General features: G+C 32.6%; 5 protein-coding genes across 8 annotated transcripts in view; 2 read left to right on the top strand and 3 right to left on the bottom strand.

Moving 5' to 3' along the window:
• LOC106709968 (probable phospholipid-transporting ATPase IM) overlaps nt 1-7,355 on the bottom strand; it is a 50,201-nt gene extending 42,846 nt beyond the window's left edge. For both annotated transcript variants that reach the window (XM_045682968.1, XM_045682970.1), the window contains exons 1-2: nt 7,229-7,355; nt 3,629-3,692 (exon numbers count right to left, since the gene is read on the bottom strand). The gene's annotated coding sequence lies outside the window, so the exon portion shown is untranslated. The remainder of the gene's footprint in view (nt 1-3,628; nt 3,693-7,228) is intronic.
• Nucleotides 7,356-7,505: 150 nt separating this feature from the next.
• On the top strand, nt 7,506-10,291 carry LOC106710019 (methyl-CpG-binding domain protein 3). 3 transcript variants are annotated; one of them, XM_045682973.1, is made up of 6 exons: nt 7,506-7,572; nt 7,878-8,002; nt 8,341-8,490; nt 9,263-9,428; nt 9,632-9,776; nt 9,876-10,291. In XM_045682973.1, exons 2-6 carry the CDS (start codon nt 7,881-7,883, stop codon nt 10,040-10,042), a joined length of 750 nt encoding a protein of 249 aa, XP_045538929.1. In that variant the 5' UTR covers nt 7,506-7,572; nt 7,878-7,880; the 3' UTR covers nt 10,043-10,291. The 3 variants fall into 3 exon arrangements, with proteins under 3 accessions (XP_045538929.1, XP_045538927.1, XP_045538930.1); XM_045682971.1 differs by lacking the exon at nt 7,506-7,572 and having other exon boundaries at nt 7,748-8,002; XM_045682974.1 differs by lacking the exons at nt 7,506-7,572; nt 8,341-8,490 and having other exon boundaries at nt 7,748-8,002.
• A 1,599-nt stretch (nt 10,292-11,890) lies between these two features.
• On the bottom strand, nt 11,891-13,752 carry LOC106710014 (GPI mannosyltransferase 2). The gene is made up of 2 exons (XM_014501957.2): nt 13,651-13,752; nt 11,891-13,572 (listed from the first exon to the last, which is right to left on the bottom strand). Exon 2 carries the CDS (start codon nt 13,565-13,567, stop codon nt 11,966-11,968), a length of 1,602 nt encoding a protein of 533 aa, XP_014357443.2. The 5' UTR covers nt 13,568-13,572; nt 13,651-13,752; the 3' UTR covers nt 11,891-11,965.
• A 3,576-nt stretch (nt 13,753-17,328) lies between these two features.
• LOC106710060 (ubiquilin-1) lies at nt 17,329-22,065 on the bottom strand. Its single transcript, XM_014502032.2, has 11 exons — nt 21,867-22,065; nt 21,555-21,741; nt 20,851-20,948; nt 20,468-20,611; nt 20,047-20,185; nt 19,706-19,813; nt 19,251-19,522; nt 18,969-19,082; nt 18,637-18,849; nt 18,182-18,314; nt 17,329-17,885 (listed from the first exon to the last, which is right to left on the bottom strand). The coding sequence occupies exons 1-11, from the start codon at nt 21,966-21,968 to the stop codon at nt 17,809-17,811; spliced, it is 1,587 nt and encodes a 528-aa protein (XP_014357518.2). The 5' UTR covers nt 21,969-22,065; the 3' UTR covers nt 17,329-17,808.
• A 468-nt stretch (nt 22,066-22,533) lies between these two features.
• On the top strand, nt 22,534-25,962 carry LOC106710061 (cyclin-dependent kinase 7). The gene is made up of 7 exons (XM_045682854.1): nt 22,534-22,752; nt 22,885-23,053; nt 23,437-23,571; nt 23,687-23,852; nt 24,321-24,498; nt 24,944-25,116; nt 25,624-25,962. Exons 1-7 carry the CDS (start codon nt 22,699-22,701, stop codon nt 25,763-25,765), a joined length of 1,017 nt encoding a protein of 338 aa, XP_045538810.1. The 5' UTR covers nt 22,534-22,698; the 3' UTR covers nt 25,766-25,962.
• The last annotated feature ends 27 nt before the right edge of the window (nt 25,963-25,989 follow it).

Genomic DNA, 25,989 nt, shown 5'->3' with positions numbered 1-25,989 from the left:
TCGCTACAAACTTAACTATGAATATATGAAATTCTGGAAAAAAAGGTTTCAAATTGTATATAAACTTTTTCAACGCTTTTGAAATTTCTTACAAACTAAAAATTCTTCTCTGCCTCAAGATATGCATTGAATAAAAAATATTGTAAACTATTTATGTTAGTTTTAGTTCCCAAGGTGCTCTTGTATACTTTACGTGGAGCTTTAAAATTAATAAGATAATAACAGAGTCGTGTCCACTCTGTTTTATGAAAAATAAATATACTCTGGTCTATTATTGTTTTAGCTGAACACTGGCAGGATAAGACAAACAATAATTTATTATAAACACAGCTGGGCCGTGACTTCATTCCAGCACCGTGTTCAAACTTATCGCCATTCGACGGTTAAAATTTTTATGTGATATAGGAACCTTGTATTATTTTATACCTTGAAGTAACGAAAGACAATGCGCAAACTACGTCTACTATTCATATTTACATGTGCAAATATGCGAATTTTGTACTTTAACTGAGTAATTAAAAAAAACCTAACCGGTCGAATAACATGGATAAGCCTTGACGTAAAGAAATTACAAAATTTTCCACAATTATCATCTATACAATATTTAAATCATTAATATCATCTACATAATATAGATGTATAGACAACAACATAACCACGCCTATAACCCAGAGGTTTAGGCAGAGTCGACGAACCTCTCACTTCCTGACATTCTTACTTTTTGATGCATCTGTACATATTAATAAAATTGGAGTGTCTGTATGTAATATCAAAAAAACTATTTTATTTCTTAGACATTATGTATTTGCGTAGCTAATAACGAAAAACCATGTTTTTTTTACTTTTGTCTGCCTGTATGGTCTGCGAGGCAACGTTTGTTCAGAAACGGCTGGACCGATTTTGACGGCATATTATAGGCTACTGAAATACTAAGCTGACGAAGTCGCGGCCAACCGCTAGTTTTACATATATTTGACCGTTCTTTGTACAATGAAAAGGAATAAGAAAGACGGCATTTGCTGCTCAACGTCAAAAATCTTTGTTCATTGAATGACAAATGAAAAAATAACCGAAAATTAAGTCAATTTTCCGCCGTTTGAAAAGGATGTACTTAAATCGTTAATGTATTTCTTATTTAGACAAAGAGACTGGGTTATAAATAACACTGTGAATCATACATGTAATAAAAACCTAAATATATGAACATATAGTATGCAAAAACAAGGAGTCTGGCCAATAGCCAACTCCACTGTTAATAGTGTTAACATTTTAAATTAGTAACAAACAAAACGTTCTGTATGTGACGCGAAACATTGACACATGTGCCACGCCTTCGCGAAAATTCAATTAAGAAATAGACTTCTTTCACTATGGGTTACGACTGCATTGATATGTTGTCTCTGCTTAGTTAAAGTGAATGAAAGGGACGAAAATATTTATTAATACAAGTGTCAATACAGTGGAGTTCTATGGGCAGGGATGGCGAACCTTTACGTATCAACGTGACATTTTTCTAAAGAAATGTTTTATGAGCTCCTAACGTGCCGTCAAATAACTGACTTTGTTATTATTGCGAACAGTCATAGCGTAAGGTTCACTCGTGTTTGCTCTTCATATAATGTTCGTTAAACTTTTTTCGCGATACAACTTCATTCACGAATTTTGTGATCAGTTGCGTGCCAAAAATATTGGGACGCGTGCCATTGGTTTGCCATCCCTTGTTCTAGGGTCAAACCGCCAAACGTCAACCGAACGCAGATTTTCTTCGCTTTTGATAAACAAACCGTATTGCAATTTAGCATTTTAAATGACAAAAGTTTTAGACTGAATATTTAAAAAAGCAATTTTTTTATTGGAGGATGCTCGGACCGAACGGTTTAGGTTAGGTTAATTATTTCAAGGTTTTCGGGTGTAATGTTGATCATATAAACATCTTTAATAAAGAATGTAGATGATTAGGTGTATTATTAACTAGCTGTCGCCCGCGACTCCGTCCGCGCGGAATAAAAAAAAAACTTAATAAGTAGCATTTGTGTTCTTCCAGACAATGGTCTACATCTATCCTTCCATCTAAACATTCTCATTTATAATATTAGTTAGATTCGAAGGCTTATGGTGCGGTATGATCGCAGTGCAACAAAGCCTCTTTAATAACTAAATAAAAAAATAAGATAAGAGTTATGTATTTATAGGTGCAGCATTAATTCAATTCTTTAATCCATTACATTGTCTGTCCTTACTCTACTAACCGAGAAAAAGCACAAGGCAACTGACATGGTTATAAGCCACTCTCATAAATTAAAATATGTTTAACTTCTTTATAATAAAAGATTTTCAAAAATACCTTATATTGATTGTTCTTTGTGATTTTTTGTTATGGTAAATTAAAGAAGTAAAAATAGTTCTAATGTTCGTTTTAAAACTGTTTGAAACCTTATAGCGCTATGTTGAATACATAAGACGATTATTATTAGAAATGACACCCTAAGTGTGGTGTTATATTTAAACATTACATAACTTTTATTTTAATTTAGACATATAAATCTCTAGAAGTAATAATTTTAATTCAGTTTACAGTTTAACATTATAACAAATCAAAGGCGAACCACTTGGATTTAAAATCTTTAAAAAGTGCATTCAATCTAATTTAATCTAATTTTAACGCTTGCTAGATGAACTTATCGAGGATCAGAATTTTATAATTATCAATAAACATCGAGCCAAAAGAAAGGTATTTAGTAGGTAGTATATAGGTAGCTGAGAACATATACAAATCAAAACATAACCCAGTAGATTCGCTAATAAATTGGATTGTGGGCTATCAGTGGAATATCAAGTTTATCAATGGTGCATAAAGTATACATTAGATTAGCAGGGTTAATAAAGGGTCGTGCTCTAGTTTGAGGCGCGTTAAAAGCTCGAGCCTATGTGATCGAGTTAGGAGCGGCATGCGGCCATCACGTCACCGATATAGACGATGCCATCGCTAAAGTAAACGTCCGTTGTAGATACACTTACAGACATCCTTATAAATACAGAATACATATATGTATATATTAAATACATATAGTTAGGTACTAAGTACATATTACATCACATAACATAAATTTGTATGGACCCTTCCTAGAAGAAAACCAAACATGTATTGTCTAAGATAAGATTTTATTATCGTAGTCTATTTTATGTATATAATAAAAAAAAAAAAACTATCTATGCTTTAAGCGTTGTACTAAAGTAGAGTAGTAAAGTACAATAGAGCCAGAGCATATAGTATTCCTTTTAGACATCGAACACCTTTTCAAAAGACCACTTATATTCACTCTAACTACAAATTAAGCTTTTACGCTTTGTTACTTATTGCTTTTGAATAAGTGAAGTTAGGAAATACAAATGGCGATTTAAAAGGTCCGGGTGTTTAAGGGAATAGATGTTAGCTTGAAATAAGTACTCATGTGTATTCTAAGTAAAAAGTTTTCTACTTCAATACATATAAAAAAAAAGTTTTCCGCTGCCAGAAATTTAAACTCCATTACTTAACCCCTCTAGGTTGATATTGTTTTGTAATTATAAACAAATCATTTCAAGTATTAAAGACTCGTAACAAAATAATAAAAATCTCATAACTTACCTAAAGCTAAGAAGAATATTGCATCAAGGAGGCCAGATACGAATCCGCCACAGCCATTGCGTACCTGACAAAGAAAAACAACTTTTAAGAACCAAGCATCAATGAGAATTTAAAACATTTAAAAACAAAACCTTCCTACGTCCATATCATTTGTAATATATCGTTACAATCAAAGGTATCGACTTGTACGAAGTTAATAGTGTCAATAAGACCGATTCGATCGAAATCACGGTGACCACAAATAAGCAAACAAAGCACCTCGTCACCTCGACCCCTTTACCCTATTGTCCACAATATATAGTCAGATTAACGAGTAACGTATAAAGGAATTAGGTCGGCGCTCAGCGGGCGGCAGGAGGGACGATTTGGACAAGCCGTGGCGGAGATTAGGGTGGGCAGGGGCGAGGTTAGCGCACCATGAAATGCCGCGCCATTTCGCCGCGGGGTGACGTCACGGGGCACTCCTGACATTTCGGCTAAGGCAACACTGGCCCTACCTTCCTTCACCACTGATAACTAAAAAATTATCCGTTCTTTTTCCAGAACACGCTACGTGAGCCCGCACATTTAGCTGTGCTGCCTTGGCATTTGCCAAGTGAAACAAACCGCCTTTATGTATGTCACAATTTTATAGCCTTTTACTACGTTTATTTTAAGCAGTGACGTCATACTGAGCGTAAATATCATTCTAATTTATTATTTACTACTAAAACTATAAATTTAATTTATTGTACTTAATTTTTTGATTCAATTGTTTTTTTAATGAATCTAAATATATAATTACATCATACTTCATACTAATATTATAAATGCGAAAGTTTAGATGGATGGATGCATGTTTGCTTGATGGTTTCTCCGGAACGGCTGAACAGATCTTGATGAAGTTGGCACAACTGTAGACTATAATCTGGAAGAACACATAGGCTACTTATTAAGTTTTTTCTTAATTCCGCGCGGATGGAGTCGCAGGCGACAGCTAGTTTCTTATGATGTTAAAGTAACAGCAGCGTTGGTCATATTAATGAACTATGTATTAATGATTTAAACAAATACGACACAGTACACAGAACAAATAAAACTTAATGACCGATTGTTGAAACTGTAATTTATAACCTGATGACTCGATGATCTGTGATATCTTATGAATTATATACACAGGTACTTCACATACACTATTATTCTTAACACTGTACATTCAAGCAACGTTATAAATTGGAATGCAAAAGGTACGATTACTTAGGATCAAAGGTTGACCTTTATAAAACACACAATCACTGATTATAAAATAATAAACAATCGCCGAATGAAGGTAACTTTCATGGGATATGCAAAGGTCAGAAAAGAAAAAAAAAACATAAAAACGGTAAGCATGCTTGATCAAGCGTAAAATAACGCATTGTAAATTGCAATTTTTACGTCGTCGTATAAATTGCGCGGGAATTACTCTCCCCTTTACTTAGGTAATTTTGTCCGCCGAAACGCAAATCGAAAAACAGGTCTCTCATTCTCTTTGACCGTAGGTTTCCATTGTAGAAACATTGGTACAAACCCATATTATTAAAAATGAAAAAGATGACAATATGTTTCGGCAATGGAAACCCAAAAGTGAAGTGACGATTTGTTTAACGCGGAAAAATTCTCACTTGCTGATGCTTACTCAAATTCAACCTTAGGGCAAGTGTAACTATATTTATTTAGCAGTCACAAAGTTGTACAAAACTGGCCGTGATTTATACTGTTTTTGCTACACGAAGAAATTAAAAAAATAGTCACATTATTCAACAGATGCATAGAAATAATAAATCAATGTTTGCGTCATTATTTTAAATTTCAATCGAACCGATAATATATTAAAGTGGATGAATATTTAAAATAATTATCGTGGGAGCTTTGCCAGTCGTATTATTACGAAAGTATTTCTAGTTTATCCACGAACATGATATCAAAGTCTGTTATTAACATGTGACAAAAATATAGCTCAAGGAATGTTAAATTACACGATTTCTGGTAACTATACAACTGTGAAGATTTAACTGTAATTACAAATCGAAACTTTACCGTTATTCAAAACGCGACATACATAAATAATATTTGAATTGATTAACAATTTACCCAATACTGTATGTACCAATGAAATTTTGTGAATTCTTTTTATATGGATAAATTATTTTTCTACATTCACAGCAAAAGTAATATTGTTGAATATTTTTAGACTAAAGAATTTTAATTAACATCATTTTGTTCTGCATAGTACACATATATTTTCATAACTTATATACATTACGTATTTAAGATTTCTACTCAACATCAAATTGAGAGACTGGATACCAATTTTTTAATAAACAATACTAGCACAGCATCATCTTTGTCTTTATTCTTCTTTAAAACATATTTCACTAGCTTCTACCCGCGACTCCGTCCGCGCGGAATAAAAAAAATGCACACAAGATAAAAAAGTTCCTATGTCCGTCTCCTAGTTCTAAGCTACCTCCCCATCAATTTTCAGCTAAATCAGTTTGACCGATCTTGAGTTATAAATAGTGTAACTAACACGACTTTCTTTTATATATATATAGATTTAAATAATGATTTTTAATTCACAAGTCAAATAATTTAACATTCATGACCTCATAGATATCCTTGAAAGTCATTTAAAAAAATAAAACAAATATTATATTTTATGTTCTACTGATATCTTGTCATTTGTTGAGAGATTATGCATCAGTAATATATTATTAAAAAATTATGATAAGAACTAAGGGGATTTACGTTAAATTAAAGCTTCACTGAATCTATAATAATTGAAAACACTTAACACACACTTGAATGTATTACAAAATGGTTCTTACAACAAATATAACAAATGGAGCATAAAAAATGTAATATGTAGCCATAGAAACATAGTAAATAAAAGCCAAACTACATGTTACAAAAGTAAAAATAAAAATTGAACACATAAATGAACTACAAGTATGACTATTAATGATCTGAGATTATTTTTGCTTATTCATAAACTACTTTTTGCTTATTAAATTCTTAAAACACCCTAAACTGATTAAAATAAGCCTAATATGAGATATGTAACTAATTGTTTTGATTCACTGTAATTAAAAAAAGTGGATTTTTGTGTGTATATAAAAATACTCAAAATGTACAAATACCTTTATACTACTACTCTTTTAAAAAGTATAAACATTTAAAATCTGAGGACAGTAATTTTTTTTCATGAATTTGGAAAAAAAAACAAATGTCCTGTGTTCCTGTTATGATAACTAAAAGTTATTTAAGTTAATTCATTTTATTACTCTAATAATGAAATTACACATTGATTCGGTTTTATTTTAAGTTTTTGGGAACTGCTCACGTTCTATACACCGCAAGTTGACGGTGATCGTAAAATGTTTCAATTACAATTTACGATTTCTTAAAAACAATTTTTTTGCACTATTGGAAACATATTAAGAATACCAAATTGGTTACGTATACAATTCTGTTTATATTAAAGTCACTGCTAATAAAAGTGAAAGTACTTAAATTTTGACAATTAATAGAAACATATAAACAAGAAAAGAAATACAATTATAAGATACAGTTACTTACTAGTAAGTAGTTTACAGAATTGCTTATCGTCCACTATTTATCACCATTAATAAGTATTCACCAATTTTATTCGCGAAACGCGATTTTGCAAAGTTGAGCCTACAAACGCACTTTCTGACATCCGTTTATGACATTATTATATAGATGCAATAGGAATACATAGAGTAACACGCTTCATGACCATCTTGTGTGTTTGTATCACATTGATATTGCAACACTTCATTTAAATGTTAATACATCAAATGACTAATGTCATGAAAATCCAGTTATTATCAACATATCCCACATTTTTTTTCTCCGCGGCTATTAATATTTTTCAACATATTAACATATCAAATTATGAGGTAATCAAAACTTACAACGCGATTACAATAAATAAAAGTACTTCGAAAACTCGACAGCACCTGTCATATAACTTAATGTCATTTATTGTCTATTGATTTCTTGCATTGCTTTGCTTGCGTTGTATTAAAAATATCTATAAAATAAACAATAATTATTTAATTCTCATATATAAATTTTAAAGTGGTTTCTTGAATATTAAAGGTTACTTCATAAATTCATTGTAAAGATATCCTGTTATCTCCACTTCTGCAGTGCCCTACCTTTACCTATTTGAATATATATTTATTCTTAAATTTCAATGCAGAATATGAATATTTCAATAGAAAGAAAAAGAACTGATTGTTCAGCCTTACCAAAAGGATGGCAAAGAGAAGAGGTCCTCAGAAAAACAGGTCTTTCTGCTGGCAAAGTCGATGTGTTTTATTACAGGTAATTTTTACATTAATTGTACATAAATATACATACAAAACTTATCTTATTACAAATGTTGTTGTTAATGTTTTTTATCCTATTGTATTAAGTTTTTTAGTAATAACAATTATATTTCAACATTGTTTTTAAGCAATCTTTATTACATTCTCCAGTTATAGTGAATTATGTTCATATGAATCTAAGAAGAAAAATGTGTAACACCAGTTATTTGTTACACTGTGGTACTCATTGACCATTCATTGCAGTATTCAGTATTGACGAAAGTTAACAAACACTAACTATAACATCAGCTTGTCATTGCCAACCGGTCTATGGTGATAATAAATTTTCTATAGCCCTACAGGTAAAAAGTTTCGCAGTAAACCAGAGCTAGTTCGATATCTGGGTGATAGTATGGACCTGTCATGTTTCGACTTTCAACAGGGCCAAATAAACACAATGCTCCTGTGCAAGACCAAGAAAGCTCGAGCGCAGTTTGACTACAGGTTCCATATATGTCGTAATTTATCACTTGTGTTGTGATCATTAGTGCAATCTTGTGCTTTGTGTTTACACCTATAGACCTATTGCTGTTACCCTGGTAGCTTTATTGATACGTAGCAATAGGCCTTGTCCCATATTTATGTACTTGGAATATCCCTTATATTCTTTGTGTACAGCTTGAGGTAGTTGTGTTGTCAATTGTCATTAATGTAGTAATATAGATTGCAGTGTGTGTGTGCGGACCCATTGATACAATATGTATACTATACCACAGCTTCTCCATCACCATTTCTTACAACTAAAGAGCTTACTTATAACTTTCAGCATAAAGCTTATTTTTAGGCATAGAATCACATAATACAATGCAATTCTTGTCATAACACTATGAGCTTATAAATTTTATTATAAAGTTAATAAAATATAGGCATCACAGTAAAGCTCATATATCCTAATTTATAAGCTTAGCTTTTAAAACGAAAAAATCATAATTTTGTGTCCATTTCATACTTGACATATCATTAACATTTGTTATTAAAAGCATGTGGTTTCAAAGCATGAAGAGTGAACATCACCAAATGTATAATTTAAGTGTTGTTTTAGGTCATAAAAGACTGAAATAAGCATAGCATAATCTTAGAAGTTGTTTTTTTAATATAATGTTTTTTTTGCATTGTAAAAATCAGACAAAACTTACAAATGTACTTAACACTAGTATTGTACAGTTTCTGAAATTACCTGAATTGTTTTTTATCCAATATGCTTTTCCACTAACAGAGGAGTACGTTCCGACTCATCTCTGGTGCCTCCAATTCGGCAGACAGCATCGATTTTTAAACAGCCAGTAACTGTTTATAAAACTCAGGAGAGTAAAGTGAAAACAGATTTGAAACAAGGTACACAAGAGAAACCAAAACAATTGTTTTGGGAAAAACGTTTGGAGGTAAAGTTTTATGAAAATTTTGTACCTTCATTCTACTTTTATTGCTTGAAATCATCTCAAAATCTTTAGATTAAAAAATGACATTAGGTTATCAACTTTGCAAAATCTTCCCAATAATATGCATAGAATTTTATTGAAAGCCATAAATGCATATAAATCTACCCCACAAAAATCTTCTCAGGGTTTTAATATCTCTTTTTTAGAATTTGACTGCATGTGATGCAAATGGTGTAATAGGAACAACAACATTGCCAAAATACATCAAACCTTTGGGTCCGTTTACATCTGATGCAACAACTATACAGTCTTTGGCTACAGCTCTTCATGTTTCGTCACAGCCTATTACAGGTAACATTTTGCTTTCTTCATTCTTCTGTACTTTATTACAACATGTTCCTTTCCTGAGAATGAGATACATCTTTATTCCTTGTAATAAAATTTTTCTAGGTCAAACTGGTTCAAAACAAACCATAATGGAAAATCCGGGTGTTTTTTTAAACCCTGAGCAGCCACTGATTGCTGCTGTGACCATTACTAAGGATGACGTGAGACGTCAGGAGGAGCGTGTCAACCGCGCCCGACAACGGCTGCGGGCGGCGCTCGCGGCGGCATAGGAATACGCCAGCGACGGGGAGCCCTCGTCAGACACTGCCCCTGTCGCTTCGTTCCAAACTGAAGAACAACCAGACTCCACAGAAGATGCTCAAGGTCTGCAACCTGATTCTACAGTCAATGATCCAGTGGATTCAAGTAATTAACTGCCAATTTTTATATTTAATTCATAAGATGTATAACTGCCAATTGAAATTTTTTTGGACTATGAAATTCTAATCTTGTGATTAATGTTAAACTAAGTGTTCAGGTTAATAAGGATTGTATTAAAAACAAAATGATTTTCAAATTTGTAATATATTTTTATTGCTTCCTTAAAATCCATCATACATCAGTGCTTAGATGCAGATGATCACAACCACAATTTGTAATGATATTCTGTTTAATGTTAAATTTAAACATTGTGATTTTTTATTTCTTGAAATTAATTCTAAATTATTGAATATGAAAAAGCTGGTTATTTGTACTTAATTCTATCTTATTTTATCAAAATTAAAGTAAATACAATTTTTACTATTTCTTAAGAAAAATCAATTAACAAAAAAACAACTTCATAAATACCCTGCAATAGCAAATAAATAACCCCAAACAATAAAATTAAATTAATTACACTAGAGCTTAATTAAAAGACTAGATTATTTGGCTCTTATTTCTAAAACTAGCAAACTATGAACACCTGTGCAGAATAACTTGAGTCTTACTAAAAATTACTCCTTGATATGACTAAGCTGTATTTCTGGCAATGTGCGAAGTTACAAGCTTCGTCAAGTCGTGCTTTTGTTTCACTGAAGTCTTTAACCGAATGAAGTAACATAAAGAATTTTTTCCCTCACATGGTAATTCCGCAATAACTCGCGTATGTATGCTGTCGTTTCTTGGAGTAAACATTGATCATAGTGGTGACTTTACTTAAAAGCGATATGTGCAGTCAAAGATAAAACGCATATGCAATAGTCTGACATGGAATAGACTAATATGGACAAAAAAGCCACAACTGCAGGAATAGAAAAGAGCACTTCTGATATCCCCTCTCTATACACCTATACACTCTATACTATGGCCGTAGTCACAGGCATCATATTTCAGCATAAATCATGTGTACTGTTTATTAGCCTATGAATCTAAGAATAATTAAGCTTAAACCGATAGTACTTTACAATTGGGTCCCAAGATACATCACTATATGTGAAATACTAAAGCAAATCTTTTATCAAAAGACCTAAGATGTCTCACATAATCAAATTTATAAGAAGGAATAGAAAGAAATGATAACCTAAGAAACATATTAATAAATGCTGTTTATAACTAACTCCTTCACATAGTCGTACAATACTTTCTAATTATTGGACAATCTTAAGCAATCTGCTGTTTTAATTTGGGTTAGACAGAGATCACAAATTTCAATAAATTTAAACCTAATATAAAGTTATTTAGTACTTTTATTGTTATAAATGTTAAAATTCATATTTAACTTGATCCTGGCAAAAAATGGACTAGATACAATACTGAGATGAGATTAATTTGATAGTACTGTATCAAATCAATTTACTTACCAATTGTAATTTTAATATAATAATAATTTAAATCAATAATTTCCAGCTTTCTGTTTATGTCAAATATTTGTTGCTAATTACCTGCTATGGGAAATACTGCTCTGAACCATAATATGGTTTATAATAATGATGAAAGATTTAAAATTACATGTGCCATATACTACTCATAAATTTAAACATTAATGAAGGCCCCATGTTATAGGTGATTTAAATCTAAGCTTATTTCTTAAAGCTGCTGGATTTTAAAATTTCAAAGATTAAAATAATAAAGTGATATGTAAATCCAATTGTATGTACTATTATGTATTAATTACATATTGAAACTAATTTCAAATGATATGTATGATATCATTGCAAGTTCTGTATTATTAATCATGTCCAAGGATAAAAATTAGAGAAGGCGATGGTTCCTATGACTAAATATCCAATGAAATAGCACTGAATAAATCGAGATTGAAAATCAGGCATGTGTCTAGATATTATAAATGTCCTCCATTTACTGTACATGTTGTCTACACCTTCTAAATTAGCTATTGAAAGATGATGACTAGGAATTCTCTTGCCAGTGCCAACACGTCTAAAGTGTTCATTTATAGCATTCTGATCTGATGATTGTGTCGGCCCAACATTCATCCTACTTGCACATATCCAGTATAAAATAGGACTGCCTGATGCCAAAAGTCTAGTTGAAACTTGTATGTGAACATACACAATACAAAAAACACTAAGAAATATTGCATGAATTACATAGACAAAAATATTTGGATCATTGGTCCCAAATCCTTTAGAATATTGTCTCTGCCTATATGCCATTTTGTGCATATATCCATAATTTAAAATATTGTCTTTTATTCCAAGTCTAAAACATAGCTTTATATTGTTTTTTATAAAAGAAAATGAATGAGATAAAATCAATATTAATATTGGAGAAGCCAACAAAAAGTTTGGAATTTGCTTCACTTTGTAATAATTAAAGAATCCAACATCCCAATAATGACTTTGTATGTAGGAATATGATAAAGGTATTGAATTATTGCACCAAGGACTCTCCCCGGAACCAGGCAAAATGTATTCAGTGTTTGATAAAAACTCTGGTAAATTATGATCATTAATGGTACAAAATTTAAAATAATTATACAATTGTACAAGCATGTAGGGGATCAATGCAACTATTACAGTTATAAACAATGCTACACTGCTTGTAAGAAATGGTAAAAACAAGAATGGAAGCATAACCCTATGTTTAAGAGTCCTATATTTATTGAAAATTTCAGGTAAAGTTCTTTCCACAACATTTTTGAAACTTGTATAAAATATAAATCCTAAATTAACTAAGCCATTAGATCTTGTTATCATAGATAAACCAGTAGGGAATGCACTTGTCATATCAATATTAGCAAATCTAAGAGACTCATTCTCAGTACATTTGAACATTGTGTAAAATGACAGAAATGCAAATAATGTCTCAGAATATGGAGCTGAGAAAAATATACTTGCGGGATTTACACAATACAATATAGTAGACTTGTATGCATAGCATTCATTTCTTAGAACTCTCAAACTTAAACTGTGAAGTATATCTGCTGATTTAATAAACAATAAAAGGTTTATTATTGTAGCAGATATCAGTAACAAACTATGAAAATTAAGAAATGTCCCTAAAATGCTACTAAACATGAAAGTAAGATATCGAATTATTAGTGGATATAATGGAAAAAATGCTAAACAGTTCTCGTATGTATATCCATATTGGGCTATGTGAATAAAATACTGAGCATCCCACCTTTTCATACCACCTAATAATTTATCAATAACCAAATCTGCCGTCGTTTTCCGTAACGTCGGGTCTTCAGGACTGAGAAATACATTTGCATCATGGTCGGGTATAATGGCGTTAAATATTGCTTGTATTAATATCACGGCAATTCTTGAATTAAATGCAAACCATAGAACTTTCTGTCGCGGAGAATACATTTTATCTGCAATTAGAGAAAAACAATTTAAGCAGAAATACTGAGACTTCAAAACCAGCCCTTCTATCGCTAACAACCACTTACCTTTATTTGATGAATACTTTTTGTACTAAATTTAGTGGTATTAATAACATAAAGGTCATATATAGTCCGTTTTCATATTGATGAAAGCAGTACATTTACTAAAGAAATCAATATTAAAAATTCAAAGTAATTTGCCATAATTTTGCGGCATTTTCAAATGTCAAATTTTTTGACATTGACAGTTAAGGTTGGTAACTCTTGAGTTATCAACTGCTATTCAAATATCCAAAGAATAAATAATAAAAGTTTTCGAACAACGTTTTTATTCCAATTCTGGGATTTGATCATCCCTTTTCGCTACTAGGGCCCAACCTTGGGTTGCTACTGCATTTTTCTATTTGGTGGAACGAATGGTTTTGAGACCGGGGAAATGCAGCTGATTTATAGAGTATGGGCACGAAATAGTTTTCTTTTTTCCTACTACCAAACAAAAACGATGACTCAGTCTAGACCAGGGATTCCCAAAGGGGTTGATATAAACCTTAAAGCATTTCTAATTCTCACTCTGTCTTCTTCTATTGAGCTAAGTCAGAATGAATAATAATTGATCTTAAAAGTAGGTAATTTGGCCATGAGGGTCTGTGGTAACGGTTCATTTTAGAAAAGGGGGTCACTTGTCCAAAATAGTTTGGGGATCCCTGGTCTAGAGTATCAAAGTAATACAGAGGCAGAAGAATACAAATCGAATGAACTCATTTCTCGAAAACGATTAAGTTAAACTACAGGTCTCAAAGTAACGGACATATATACCCGGTAAAAATGCCTTTGTATCAGTCTACTAAAAATAAAATACAAACGAATTGCCCAGTCGATAAGGTATCGTCACTACGTTATAAACTTGTAGCCAGAGCTGGGCATTAACTCGTTAATCCGTTAATCGTTAATTAACGAAGTTAACATTTTGCTTAACGGATTAACTTTTAAGTTAACTTCAAAAAGTGTTAACGCTTTTGTTAACTTCCGTTAAACTCAACTTCCGTTAATAAAAGTCCGTTAATCGTTAAATTAGAATCTTAGAGACGTGCTGTCATTTTGTTTAAATTACGTGCCACGCCACGCTCGTAAGTTCAGCTATGTTGGGCGATTGTCAGCGACTCGAATAGTGATCGAACGAGTTTATATTGATATATGTGAAGTTCGCGTGCAACTGTGATGCATCAGAGCATGAAAGACGTGACCAACCGGACAAAATCAAAAGTAGGTTCGAAATAGTATATTTCATTACGAGTATATAAAAGCAAGAGTATGTAATAGCCCACATTCCGAACGCTCTTCGTCCCTGCAATACGCCACTTTTTGAGCAACTGTATTAAAACACTTTTTTACTCGTGCTTTTTCTTAAGCTTTTCTAAACTCGTGCGTTCTCTTTCCCAACTGTCAAAATAATGTCTGTTAAAAAGAAAACCAACCACGAAGTTTTTACAAAAAAAATCATTGAAGTTTTAATGATTCGTGCAAATATTTCTAAAAAGAAGCCCTTAATTTGTTACAATATCAGATTTAATGATTTGATTCAATGAATTAGGTTAGGTTTCATTTTATTTCATCTCATTAAATTTCATTTTCATTTCATATCAATAAAAATAATCTACTGAAGACTTGGCCGTTAAGGCATAGTTCCCTTTGCCTACCCAGAATGGGTGAAGAAAACAAAAAATCTCTGTTTGTATTCTTTTACGGATGGCGCCATTTTCAAACATTTTAGTTAGTTAAGTTTATTGTGGTTTTATTATTCTATTAAATTGCTTCACTTTTTCGCAACTGTATTAAAAATAGTTGTTTAGTACACGTGCGAAACTGTCATTACAACTTGTTCCAACTGTCAACCCTTACCTTCGGCTGCGCCTCGGCTCGGGTAGACATTTGTCGGAACTCTTTGCAATGACAGGCTTTCCGCACTCGTAATGAAATATACTATACTGCATTCATACTTGTCTCTAATACTAATGTGTTATAGAATGTATAGTTAAATTACTATTTTCAACAAATGTCGCCACAACAAGTGTGAAATTAGTATGTATAATTTGGTATGGTTAACTGTTAACGATTAACTTTAACTTGCGTTAAATATTCGAGAATTTAACGCTTTAACGATTAACGAAGTTAATTTTTTAATTAACGAATTAACGATTAACGAAGTTAACTTTTCGATTAACTGTGCCCACCTGTGCTTGTAGCAAGTTATTGTAACTTCAACTTGTTTTACTTTATAATGGGTTAAGATAAACTTACGGGTCATGCAAATATTTTGAAAGAAAATGATAAAAACCCAGATTATATTTTATATAGCATTCCTATATCAGTTATCAGTCACCATACAATACATACCATGTGTAAATAATTTGTAAGCAACTCATATAATTTATAAGCATTGAATAATATTACATATAAACAACCGTGGGTAGATAAACAACATGACAATTTGTTATATTTATAACCATTTTTACTTTTACATTTATTGTAAAACAAAACTATTTACATAAACCTACAATCATAAATGTAATTTTAATCTAACTTTAAAGTAAATTTAAACATCGATAGAAAAGAAAATAATGGGAAAATATATTAACCGGAGACAAATATAACCTTCTTTACAAAAATAATATGATAAATTACCAAACTTAAAATATTACCTTTGCCCAACACATTAAGGAAGGTAAGTCTTCCCTTGAAAATTATTAAATACCTAGATATAAAGGAATGGAATTAAATTACTAGATTGAATGAATTGCTACTAAAATTACAACTTTCACAATGCTACAAAGGTTACTAACAAAGATTTAAATACATAGATAGGCTCTTATATATAATTTCGACTCAACAAATACACAAAGAAAATCTTCAGTAATATTTCACTGTGCAAACTAGAGCACATTAAATCATTGGTGCACATATGAAAAGAAGCTATAACACATTTTTGATAAAAGTGAAGCCACAATGGCGGTGCAGCGTCGCTAAACAGTTTTACAATACAAATGAAAACTACTGCCACACGATATGTACGGCACCGCAGCACACTATTTTCTTCAAACTTCCATCTTACATACATTCAAAAACTTGCTAAGCGATGACGTTGCGTCACCGCTCATGTGGTGTGGCACATTGCCGAAATATTGTGCCATCAAACACATTTTAGTTTAAATAAAGTTATGTTAACGACATTACACCTTTTAAAACAACATGTTCGTGTTCTCACTGATGGTTATTTAATTCACGATATTGTATTGGGGTTTTCAAATGTCTTAACAGTTCGTACGAGTTACTGCGCAGAATACATTTTAAGAGTAGTAGAGGGATGCAGGGGGAGGACACTGCGCAGCGTACTTTGAGCCGCCAAGATATTTGAAAAGAATTATAGCATAGATCAATTGTAATCAGTAAGGGCCTATCTATTTAAATCTTTGGTTTCTAACATTAGGATAGTAAAACCCCGCAATTTGTTGATTATTGATATTTTTACCACGCACCAAACTTTACATCGTAATTTATAACAATGAGTGTTTTATATAAATAAAAAAATCACATAGTGTGAATATTTTAAATGAAAAGAAAAAATCAACACTTTCTCAAGTGTACATTACACGCATTTGCAAGCTAAAACTTATTAGCTTAAATATTTTGCAGATACTTGTTAAAATTAATTATTTAAAAATGAACAGTGTTCCGGTATAGTATTTCTGGCCATTAAAGAGTACAAAGTGATAAAAATACATTAAGATTTAGCAAAGAATGTAAGCATGTAGCATTTTCTATGCTAACTTTCTGTCACCTAAGATATTTTTTTCATCGTCGACTTTTTACGATACATCTACTACAACAAATGTGAATCTTTTAAGACATAATCTATTGACACATTTAATTTTCTACTACGGAATACATAGATAATAATAGTCACTTTATTAGTAATAAGTGTATAGACATTTAGATTTAAAAATCGCATCAAAACGATTTAAGATAAGAAAAGAAAAACAACATTAAATCAAACGAAACAAAGCGATTGGAGACGAATAGACATTTTGCGACAGCACCAAAACATTCAAACACAATAGCAGTAATATTTTTAAAGTATGTGATACATTGCAATGTAGACGTGGGAGTGTAAGGAGGGGAACCGAAAGAGGTGTGAGTTGAGTAGTGTCGTGTCTATGGGCAAGGTCGTTAGCTCATAGACAACTGGCCGAGAGCCAGTAGCCTCTCTACGGCCGCGTTCACGTCGCCGAATGTTGCGATCAGCGCTGAAAACAATACATAAACTAATTATAAACGATATACATCTTAAATTCAATGACAAAATTAATAATACATTTTTCTTTCAAAACATTTATAGTAATCAGGTATTTTATGACTAGGCATCCTTAAGTAATTACATACTGGTGGCTGGATGCCTCAAATTTTGATGGTTTAAACTATTTTTTTTTTGTTTGAATGAAAAATAATGTTACTTAACAAAATTACTAAACCAATCATAATAAAATGAGGTTTTTATGCGTAATTGATCAAACTTTATAGAACTGAAGTGTGAGTGGCTTACCCTGTAGATTGGCCTCCCTGTTGAGGAAACCCATGGCGGCGAGCTGCTCCAGCTGCTGCGAGTAGCGCTGCTCTGGTGGCTGGTTCGTGTTGCTCTGGTTGTTCGACATCGCGGACATCATGCGCTGCATGAACTATACAAACAACAAAACAATTTCAACTATTGTACGATATTATAACAACAAATATATCAAAATGTACCAAAATATTTGTAGCAAATGTCCCAGAGGATTACATCAATCATAATAGTTGCATACTAAAGAATGAAACGCCCAGAACTAATATTTGGCAATAGAAGGTCATGCCAAAATTAGTAATCCGCAACAACTACGCGCTGTTCACGAGCCATTATATTACTTAAATATATAAGTCTTAAATATATTCAATGCCATGGACTTAATTGATGAGTTTACACACGAAAAATCGTAACAACATGGAATTTGATTAGACACAAACCTGTGAAAATAACTCTGAGTTTTGTTGCTGGCGGGGAGTGGCGTTCTGCGGCGTGGCGGTAGGCGTGGTGTTAGAGGCAGGAGTGGTGGTTGCCGTGGTGGGTGGCTGTGCACCCGCCGCCGCCACACCCAGTCCCAGGTTGTTTACGAGGCTGGGAGCAGCAGTGCGCAGCTGCTCGATGCCTTGCTGGATTTGCATTAGCGCATTCAAAGCCTAAACCATTATAATTATTTGAGATATCAATAATGCACTTTTTCATACCTAATTATGACACAAAAGTTTACTAGAGAACATGGCTCATAAGCACAAAATGAATTTTTAATAGTAATTACCTGAGGATTGGTCATCATTTGCTGCATTTCAGGGTTTTGTAGTTGAGTCAGCATCTGCGGCATCATCGTGCGAATTTGCTCTTGCAGTTGAGGGTTGTTGGCGAACATTGGGTTCTGTTGATATCAAATATAAAATGTAAGCAGGTAAAATAACAATCCCTTAATTATAATATTCCACTTATTCTGACCCTAGGTGGGGTCAATATAATTGCTTTCAAAATGGTGCTAAACATATTTCGTTTATCAAATAAACAATTATTCTAATAGACAGTGGTGTCATACCTGGTTGATGAGCTGTGAGGCCATATCGGGGTCAGCGGCAAGCGCCTGCAGCATGCTATTAGTGTAGGGTGCACTCAACATGGACTGCACGAGGCGAGGGTTCTCCGACATCTGCTGCAGCAACGACTGCATGCCGGGCGTGTTGATGAGCCCCGGGCCTGCCGCGCCGCCCCCGCTGCCCGCGTTGCCGCCCCCGGCCCCGCCCCCGCCGCGCTGCCACGGGTTGGGCAATGGCTGACGGTTCTCAGCACCTTGTTGCGGGTTCGTACCATCTGTGTGCAAAATCTATATTTTAGGATCCTAATATCATCAAAAAATTGTTGTTAGTAAGTAAATGAAGTAGATGAAAAATTAATCATTAACTTTTTTTTTTACTTTTTCAACTTATTAATTATAATTTCAAACAACAGTACTTTTCTTAGTGGTATTTTTCTAGTGAAACAATAAAAACTTACCTGAATTATCCACCAATCCAGAGAATGGATTGCCGGCCATGCTGCTGGCTACATTCAGCATTGGCTCCTGGATGTCACGATACATACGCTGCAGTGCATTGTATCCACCTAGAATGATATAATAAAAATTGTAATCCATGCCCTAAAATGAATAAATACTTTAAACCAATTAAGTGCCATTGCTATTACTTTGTATTAAAGTAAACATTTATTATGAAGTATATGTCTATATATGTTATGCAAGAGAGCTATCTAATTTGGTATAATTATGGAGTGTTCTGAAAAAAGTAGAAAGTCACCACCATACAAGTTGGTGGCGCTGTAAGTGTTAAGAAATATACCTGGTATACTCTCTAGGTTGGATATAGCGCGATCATGGGATCTCATAAGCTCTTGGAGCATAGCAGGGTTGCGAGCCAACTCCATAGTCTGACGCAGCAGCTCTGGGTTGTTCAACATGTGGCTGATTTCCGGGTTTCTCTAAAATAGTACATTACTAATGTCAGTAAAATGTACAATCTATTATATAAATTCAACCTTTTGAATGCTTAAGACAAAGTGGAATATTTTACAAGACTATAAATTCCTGAAATTGTTCAGCAATTAAAGAAAAGTAGACAATGTAAAAAAAATGGCTGAATTAAAAGTTGATGATTGAACAAAACCCACTTTTAGTGGCATCTGCACCTGTATCTTTATGTATTTGTAAAATAAGTTTCCATCTTGTAACATGTTTCACAATATGTTTTAAATGTTACTTACAGACATCAGGTCTTGCATTTGGGGGTTAGATGTTATGAGTGTCCTCATATTTTCGGGATCATTCATCATCTGTTGCACTAGAGGGTTGTCCAAAACTTGTCGGAGCATATCCGGATTTGTCAGCAACTCCTGTTGCATTCTTGCCTAAAATAAAAATTTATTTTATTTAAATTCTCTATATCACATTACTTATGTTAACATAATTTAAATACAGTAAAAGCAAATTTGAGAAAAACACAAATTTAATGCTTACAATAAAATTTAACCAAGATTGTAATAAAATGATGAAATTATACAGACCTTTAAATGTTTTTATTTTTTATCTAAAAGGTAGATAAACATGTTAAAATAGAGCAGAAATATAGTAAAGCTATTGTTGTTACCTGTAAATCCATAAATGTGCTCTGGCCTAAGCCAAGACTTTCTAAGCCAGCCAGACCCCCAAGTGAATTTAATCCAAAAGGTGTTGCACCTATGTCAGCTGAAAGTGGACAGATTATTTTAATGAACCAGATTTTACTAGATTTAAACTATAAGGAAATTGTTATCATATTATTGTCAAGTATGTAATGGTGAGTCTTGATTATTCTATGACAAAAATATTGCAATTCTTCTTATTCTTTTAGGAATAACAGAGATAGCAATAATATTTATAACAAGTGTACAAAACTGTAAATTCACAGTAGAAGCAATCTCAATTTTAAGGATAAAATTACTAAGACATCATTATAAACATTTAAACTACACTAATATAAAAACACTGCACTCAACTAACTACACATTAGCATAGGCATTTATTAAGTAGATTATAATTTAAGTACATCTGAATGTAAAGAAATGCTGTACAGTGTACATACTGTAATATGTGTACTGTATTTATGTACTTGTGACCAACTCAATACATTTTGATTAAATAAATTTTTCACATCAATTGCTATTTGGAGTCAACAATGTTCTATTACTTCCCATGCTGCAAGTTCTATTTGAACATAGGCTAGTCTTCTAGTAAGTTCTAGTTCTATCTTCAATAAGCTTATAGCAATATAGGTAATTTACAATACAATAATCACATATGCAAAGTTAGTACCTGGCGGACGCCGTGTCCCTCCCTCTGGCTCCGGTCTGGGAGGCGTCTTGATAACAAGATGTACAGTCAAACCATCTTTGATGTTATGTTGTTTTAATGTATCGTTATCATTCATAATTTTTCCAGCGAAAATTAGACACAACTGTTCAGCCTCGGCGCTGAACTTGGGAGACAGGACTTCTTTAAGCTAAAAAGGCAATCCAAATTAATTTTTATATTTGTAGATGATTAAAAGAAATGTCACCACTGATTGCGTGTCTAATATCTATGTTATTACGCCATTTAATATAGATTCTATAGTCTCATACATACTTTTTTGATATCAGCATCTTCCTCAATTTCCACTTGTTGTTTCTCTTTCGGAGTTTTTACTGTAATTGTTATCTTTTTCGGTTCTTCTTGGCCTTCTGCCATTTTACTTGATATCGATGACTCTGTACTTTAGAAGAACAGTAAAATTTATGTACCACTACAATTTGACGATAAAAGCGCTGAACACAGATAAAGAATTTTACATGAAAAATTAGTGATGTGCAATAACACCATAGACAAAAAGTGACGCAATGTTTTTTACGATTCTGTAACCAAAAACTTGCCTACGCTTTTCTTACTATTAAATAAATCATATGTTTTTGTACTGTTTTCCTGTCATTAAGTTAATTGAACACAAAGTACAAATAGGTTTTAATAAAATCTAGCGAAATGAACCAAATTAATCAGAAGAAAAATAGATGTGCTGGTTTTATACACGCAAAGTATCAACACCGAAAGTAACAACTAGTAAGTTTACAATAGCGTTTAACTAATATTGTAAAGCTTTTGTAACGTGCGACTTTTTGAACGAGGTAACTCAACCATAGAGTTATCCTCTCCCATGATGGTAACAGGGCTAACGGGGCTAACAGGGTAACAGTTTTTATATTCTGTTTGGGTAACACTTCATATTTTGAAAGGACATGTCAAATTTGAACTTAAAAAGTCAGTTTTCGTGTTGTCGTGTAGTTTTGGATTCTGTATATTTCTTGAAATTATGTAAATGTATATTATCGTAACATTAATATAACTGTTAAATACATTTACATGTAAATAATTAAGTAGAATGAAGTTACAGTTTTGAAGGAATCATTTAATAATATATGAAATAATGTATGAACCAACTTTACGTTATGAGAAGATAGACTTTCTGGGAGAGGGACAGGTACAATATTAAAATAACTAATTCCTTAATAACTGTAGAACTGAAATTTAATATCTACCATAACCATATTTCATTTTATGAACGATACATTTATGCATGACCACACCAAAAACTAATTTCTCCTTTGAACAGTTTGCTACTGTATATAAAGCAAAAGATGTGAAAAGCGATAAAATAGTCGCCGTTAAAAAAATTAAAATTGGATCGCGTTTGGAGGCTCAAGATGGGATCAATCGCACTGCTCTCAGAGAAATAAAATTGTTACAAGAACTGCAGCATATCAACCTCATTGGATTATTAGGTTGTATTTTCCTCTTTATTGGTTATATTGATTTTAGAAGTAAATAAAAAGTTTTTATTACAATTACTTTTAACTTTTATAGATTTCTTTACTGAAATGTTTTCTATTAATAAATTAACAACTGCTTTTACAATATTGTAATGAGTAGTTATTGGGTATAATTTTGTGTACATTATTGTAGACAGCTAACAATTTTGTTTACATGCCTGTGCTAAAAGGTACCTCAGACATATTTCCTAGTGTTCCCATAGTTCTACCATTTGTGGGAGAAACATAGTGAAGATTTAGATGATAAACTTTTTGTAGTTGTCCCCAGATTTTAGTACAGATTTATTGGTCAATTCTTCTGTTTCAAAAATTGTAATTAAAAATCTCTTTTTCAGATGTATTTGGACAGAAGTCAAATGTATCATTAGTGTTTGACTTTATGGATACTGACTTAGAAATAATAGTAAAGGACAGCAATATTGTACTTACTCCTGCTAATGTTAAGGCATATACTATTATGACTCTCAAAGGTAAAAAAAATATGGAGCTTATTCTTGTATCTTTATTTTGTATTGTAAATATCTTAATTTAAATTTTATTAATTATATATTTTTTACTTTGTAAATTATGAGTTCCTTTTTTCAGGACTGGAGTATTTACATCAAAATTGGATACTGCATAGAGATTTGAAACCTAATAATTTACTTATAAACCGTGAAGGAATATTGAAGATTGGAGATTTTGGTCTGGCAAAAGCATTTGGATCACCGACCAGAATAAACACTCATCAAGTTGTGACAAGATGGTATAGGTAAGGTTTTACATATGTGCTAGAAAACTAAAAGAATTTATCATTCAGATAGGAAGAATAGACTGGGAATACATTGTTTTCTATGTTTTGTTGAAACAAACACTTTTTTAGCTTGCTTTTGTTTGCATAGCTTGATCACAAATATAGCATCCCTGTCTTGAGGGTGAAGGCCACAATCTCCTTTATATGTCAACACATCCAACAATCTGTCATTTAAAATTTAAATCCAGTGTTTTAGACTTATCCTATGTTAATTGCCTGTATATAGTTTTTCTTTATATTATTCAACATATTAACACATCAAAAATAACAATGTCAATGCCAAAACCACAGTTGCTGTTGCCCATTATATGAAATTTGTTCCATTGGTATTCTGCAACATTGTGAGGTGTTTTTTTTTCCTGGGATACATAAAAATTGGTGGAATTTTAAGTTTACCTTTTTATATTTTTATTTAATATTTTACAGATCTCCAGAGTTGTTGTTTGGTGCACGGCAATATGGAACTGGTGTTGACATGTGGGCAGTGGGTTGCATATTAGCTGAGTTACTACTGAGAGTGCCGTTTCTGCCCGGGGAGTCTGATTTAGATCAGCTTTCCCGAATCTTTCAGGTGTTTGGAACTCCAAATGAAGAAACATGGCCCGTTAGTATTTTATTTTTGAAAATCATATAGTTATAACTACAGCTGAATCTATATTAAATAAAGTCTGAGGTATATTAAGACTCTGTAGATTCTTAATTGAAAAAAAAATCTAAAAAACTAGTCGGTGCCACCACCGGACGATCAAAACGTGAGTTAAGCCGTTTCTTAATTAATTAATTATGATGTCTCACGAAACTTTAAACAATTTAATGAAAAAAAAAATCTTATGTCAGTAACATTGCATTAAGGAAGCTATTCTTTGACATAAATTTATTCGAGTTTTCATTTTTAACGATATATGTAGTTCTTAGTAACTTTTAAAACATGCTGAATGCATAAATTTATTTGTATGAAAATCAACTCATCGGGTGAGTATGGCACAAAACATTTTCTTTGTAGAACATATCTATTATGTAATTGTTAATAAGTAAATGTTGTACTCCAGGGCATGAAGAACCTCACGGACTACGTGCAGTTCAAGCAGTTCCCGGCGCAGCAGCTGCGGCACATCTTCAGCGCGGCGGCGGACGACCTGCTGCAGCTGCTGGACCGCCTGCTCGCGCTGTACCCGCCCGCGCGCTGCGACTGCACGCAGGCGCTGCAGATGCCCTACTTCAGGTACACAACAAAATGTGCAAAAATGTTCTTTGATGATACTGTTTGTTTCCATGTAACTTTGTGATAACTAATATAAAATAATATAATATAGATAGTTTATGGGGAATTTAAACTTTCGTCTAACATAATTACGTATTAAGAATATTTGATTGCTCATAATTAATGTAAGTGTTAACAGTTATGATTGAGCAATAAAGGTGTTTCAAATTGTAAAATAAAAGATATTGTTTTCTAACTTATATAGAAACGGCTAAAACACTCACGTCTATATATCCGGTGTCGTCACCGACTAGTTTCGAGCCCTTCGGGGGCTCTTCATCAGGGTGAGTGGGATTGGTATTATTTCGCGGACGCGGCCCGTCGCTCACTGTCGTCACACACTATATAGACGTGAGTGTTTTAGCCGTTTCTATATAAGTTAGTGATAATGTCTCACGAAAGTTTGAATAATTTGATATTGTTTTCGGGTAAAATGAATATAAAATTTGATAAATAATTTATTTGCAGTAATAAACCAGCACCAACTGTAGGTGCGAAGTTGCCCATGCCTACAAATATATCCAAAATGGAATCCGAGAAGCCATCGCTCAAGAGGAAACTATTAGATAATATAGATGGCGGTAGTCTCGCTAAACGTCTACAATTCTGAACTTCCAATAAAATGTGAACGGACACTGCCTTTGTTGAGGACTTAGCAAGTGCAATAGATTTATATTAATGCATTTGTTGAATTCATCATTGATTCTATTGGTTTTGTTTACGTTACAAAATAAAGCTGGACTTTTAGCTTGACTTTATTATAGACTATTGATTGATAATTTTGTAAAACAGACAAATATATTTTGATAAAAGATAATAATTTGGTTTTCTTCA

Source organism: Papilio machaon, chromosome 20, assembly GCF_912999745.1.
Source record: "Papilio machaon chromosome 20, ilPapMach1.1, whole genome shotgun sequence".
Classification (NCBI taxonomy): Eukaryota; Metazoa; Arthropoda; class Insecta; order Lepidoptera; family Papilionidae; genus Papilio; species Papilio machaon.
This window is presented reverse-complemented; position numbering and strand designations above follow the sequence as displayed.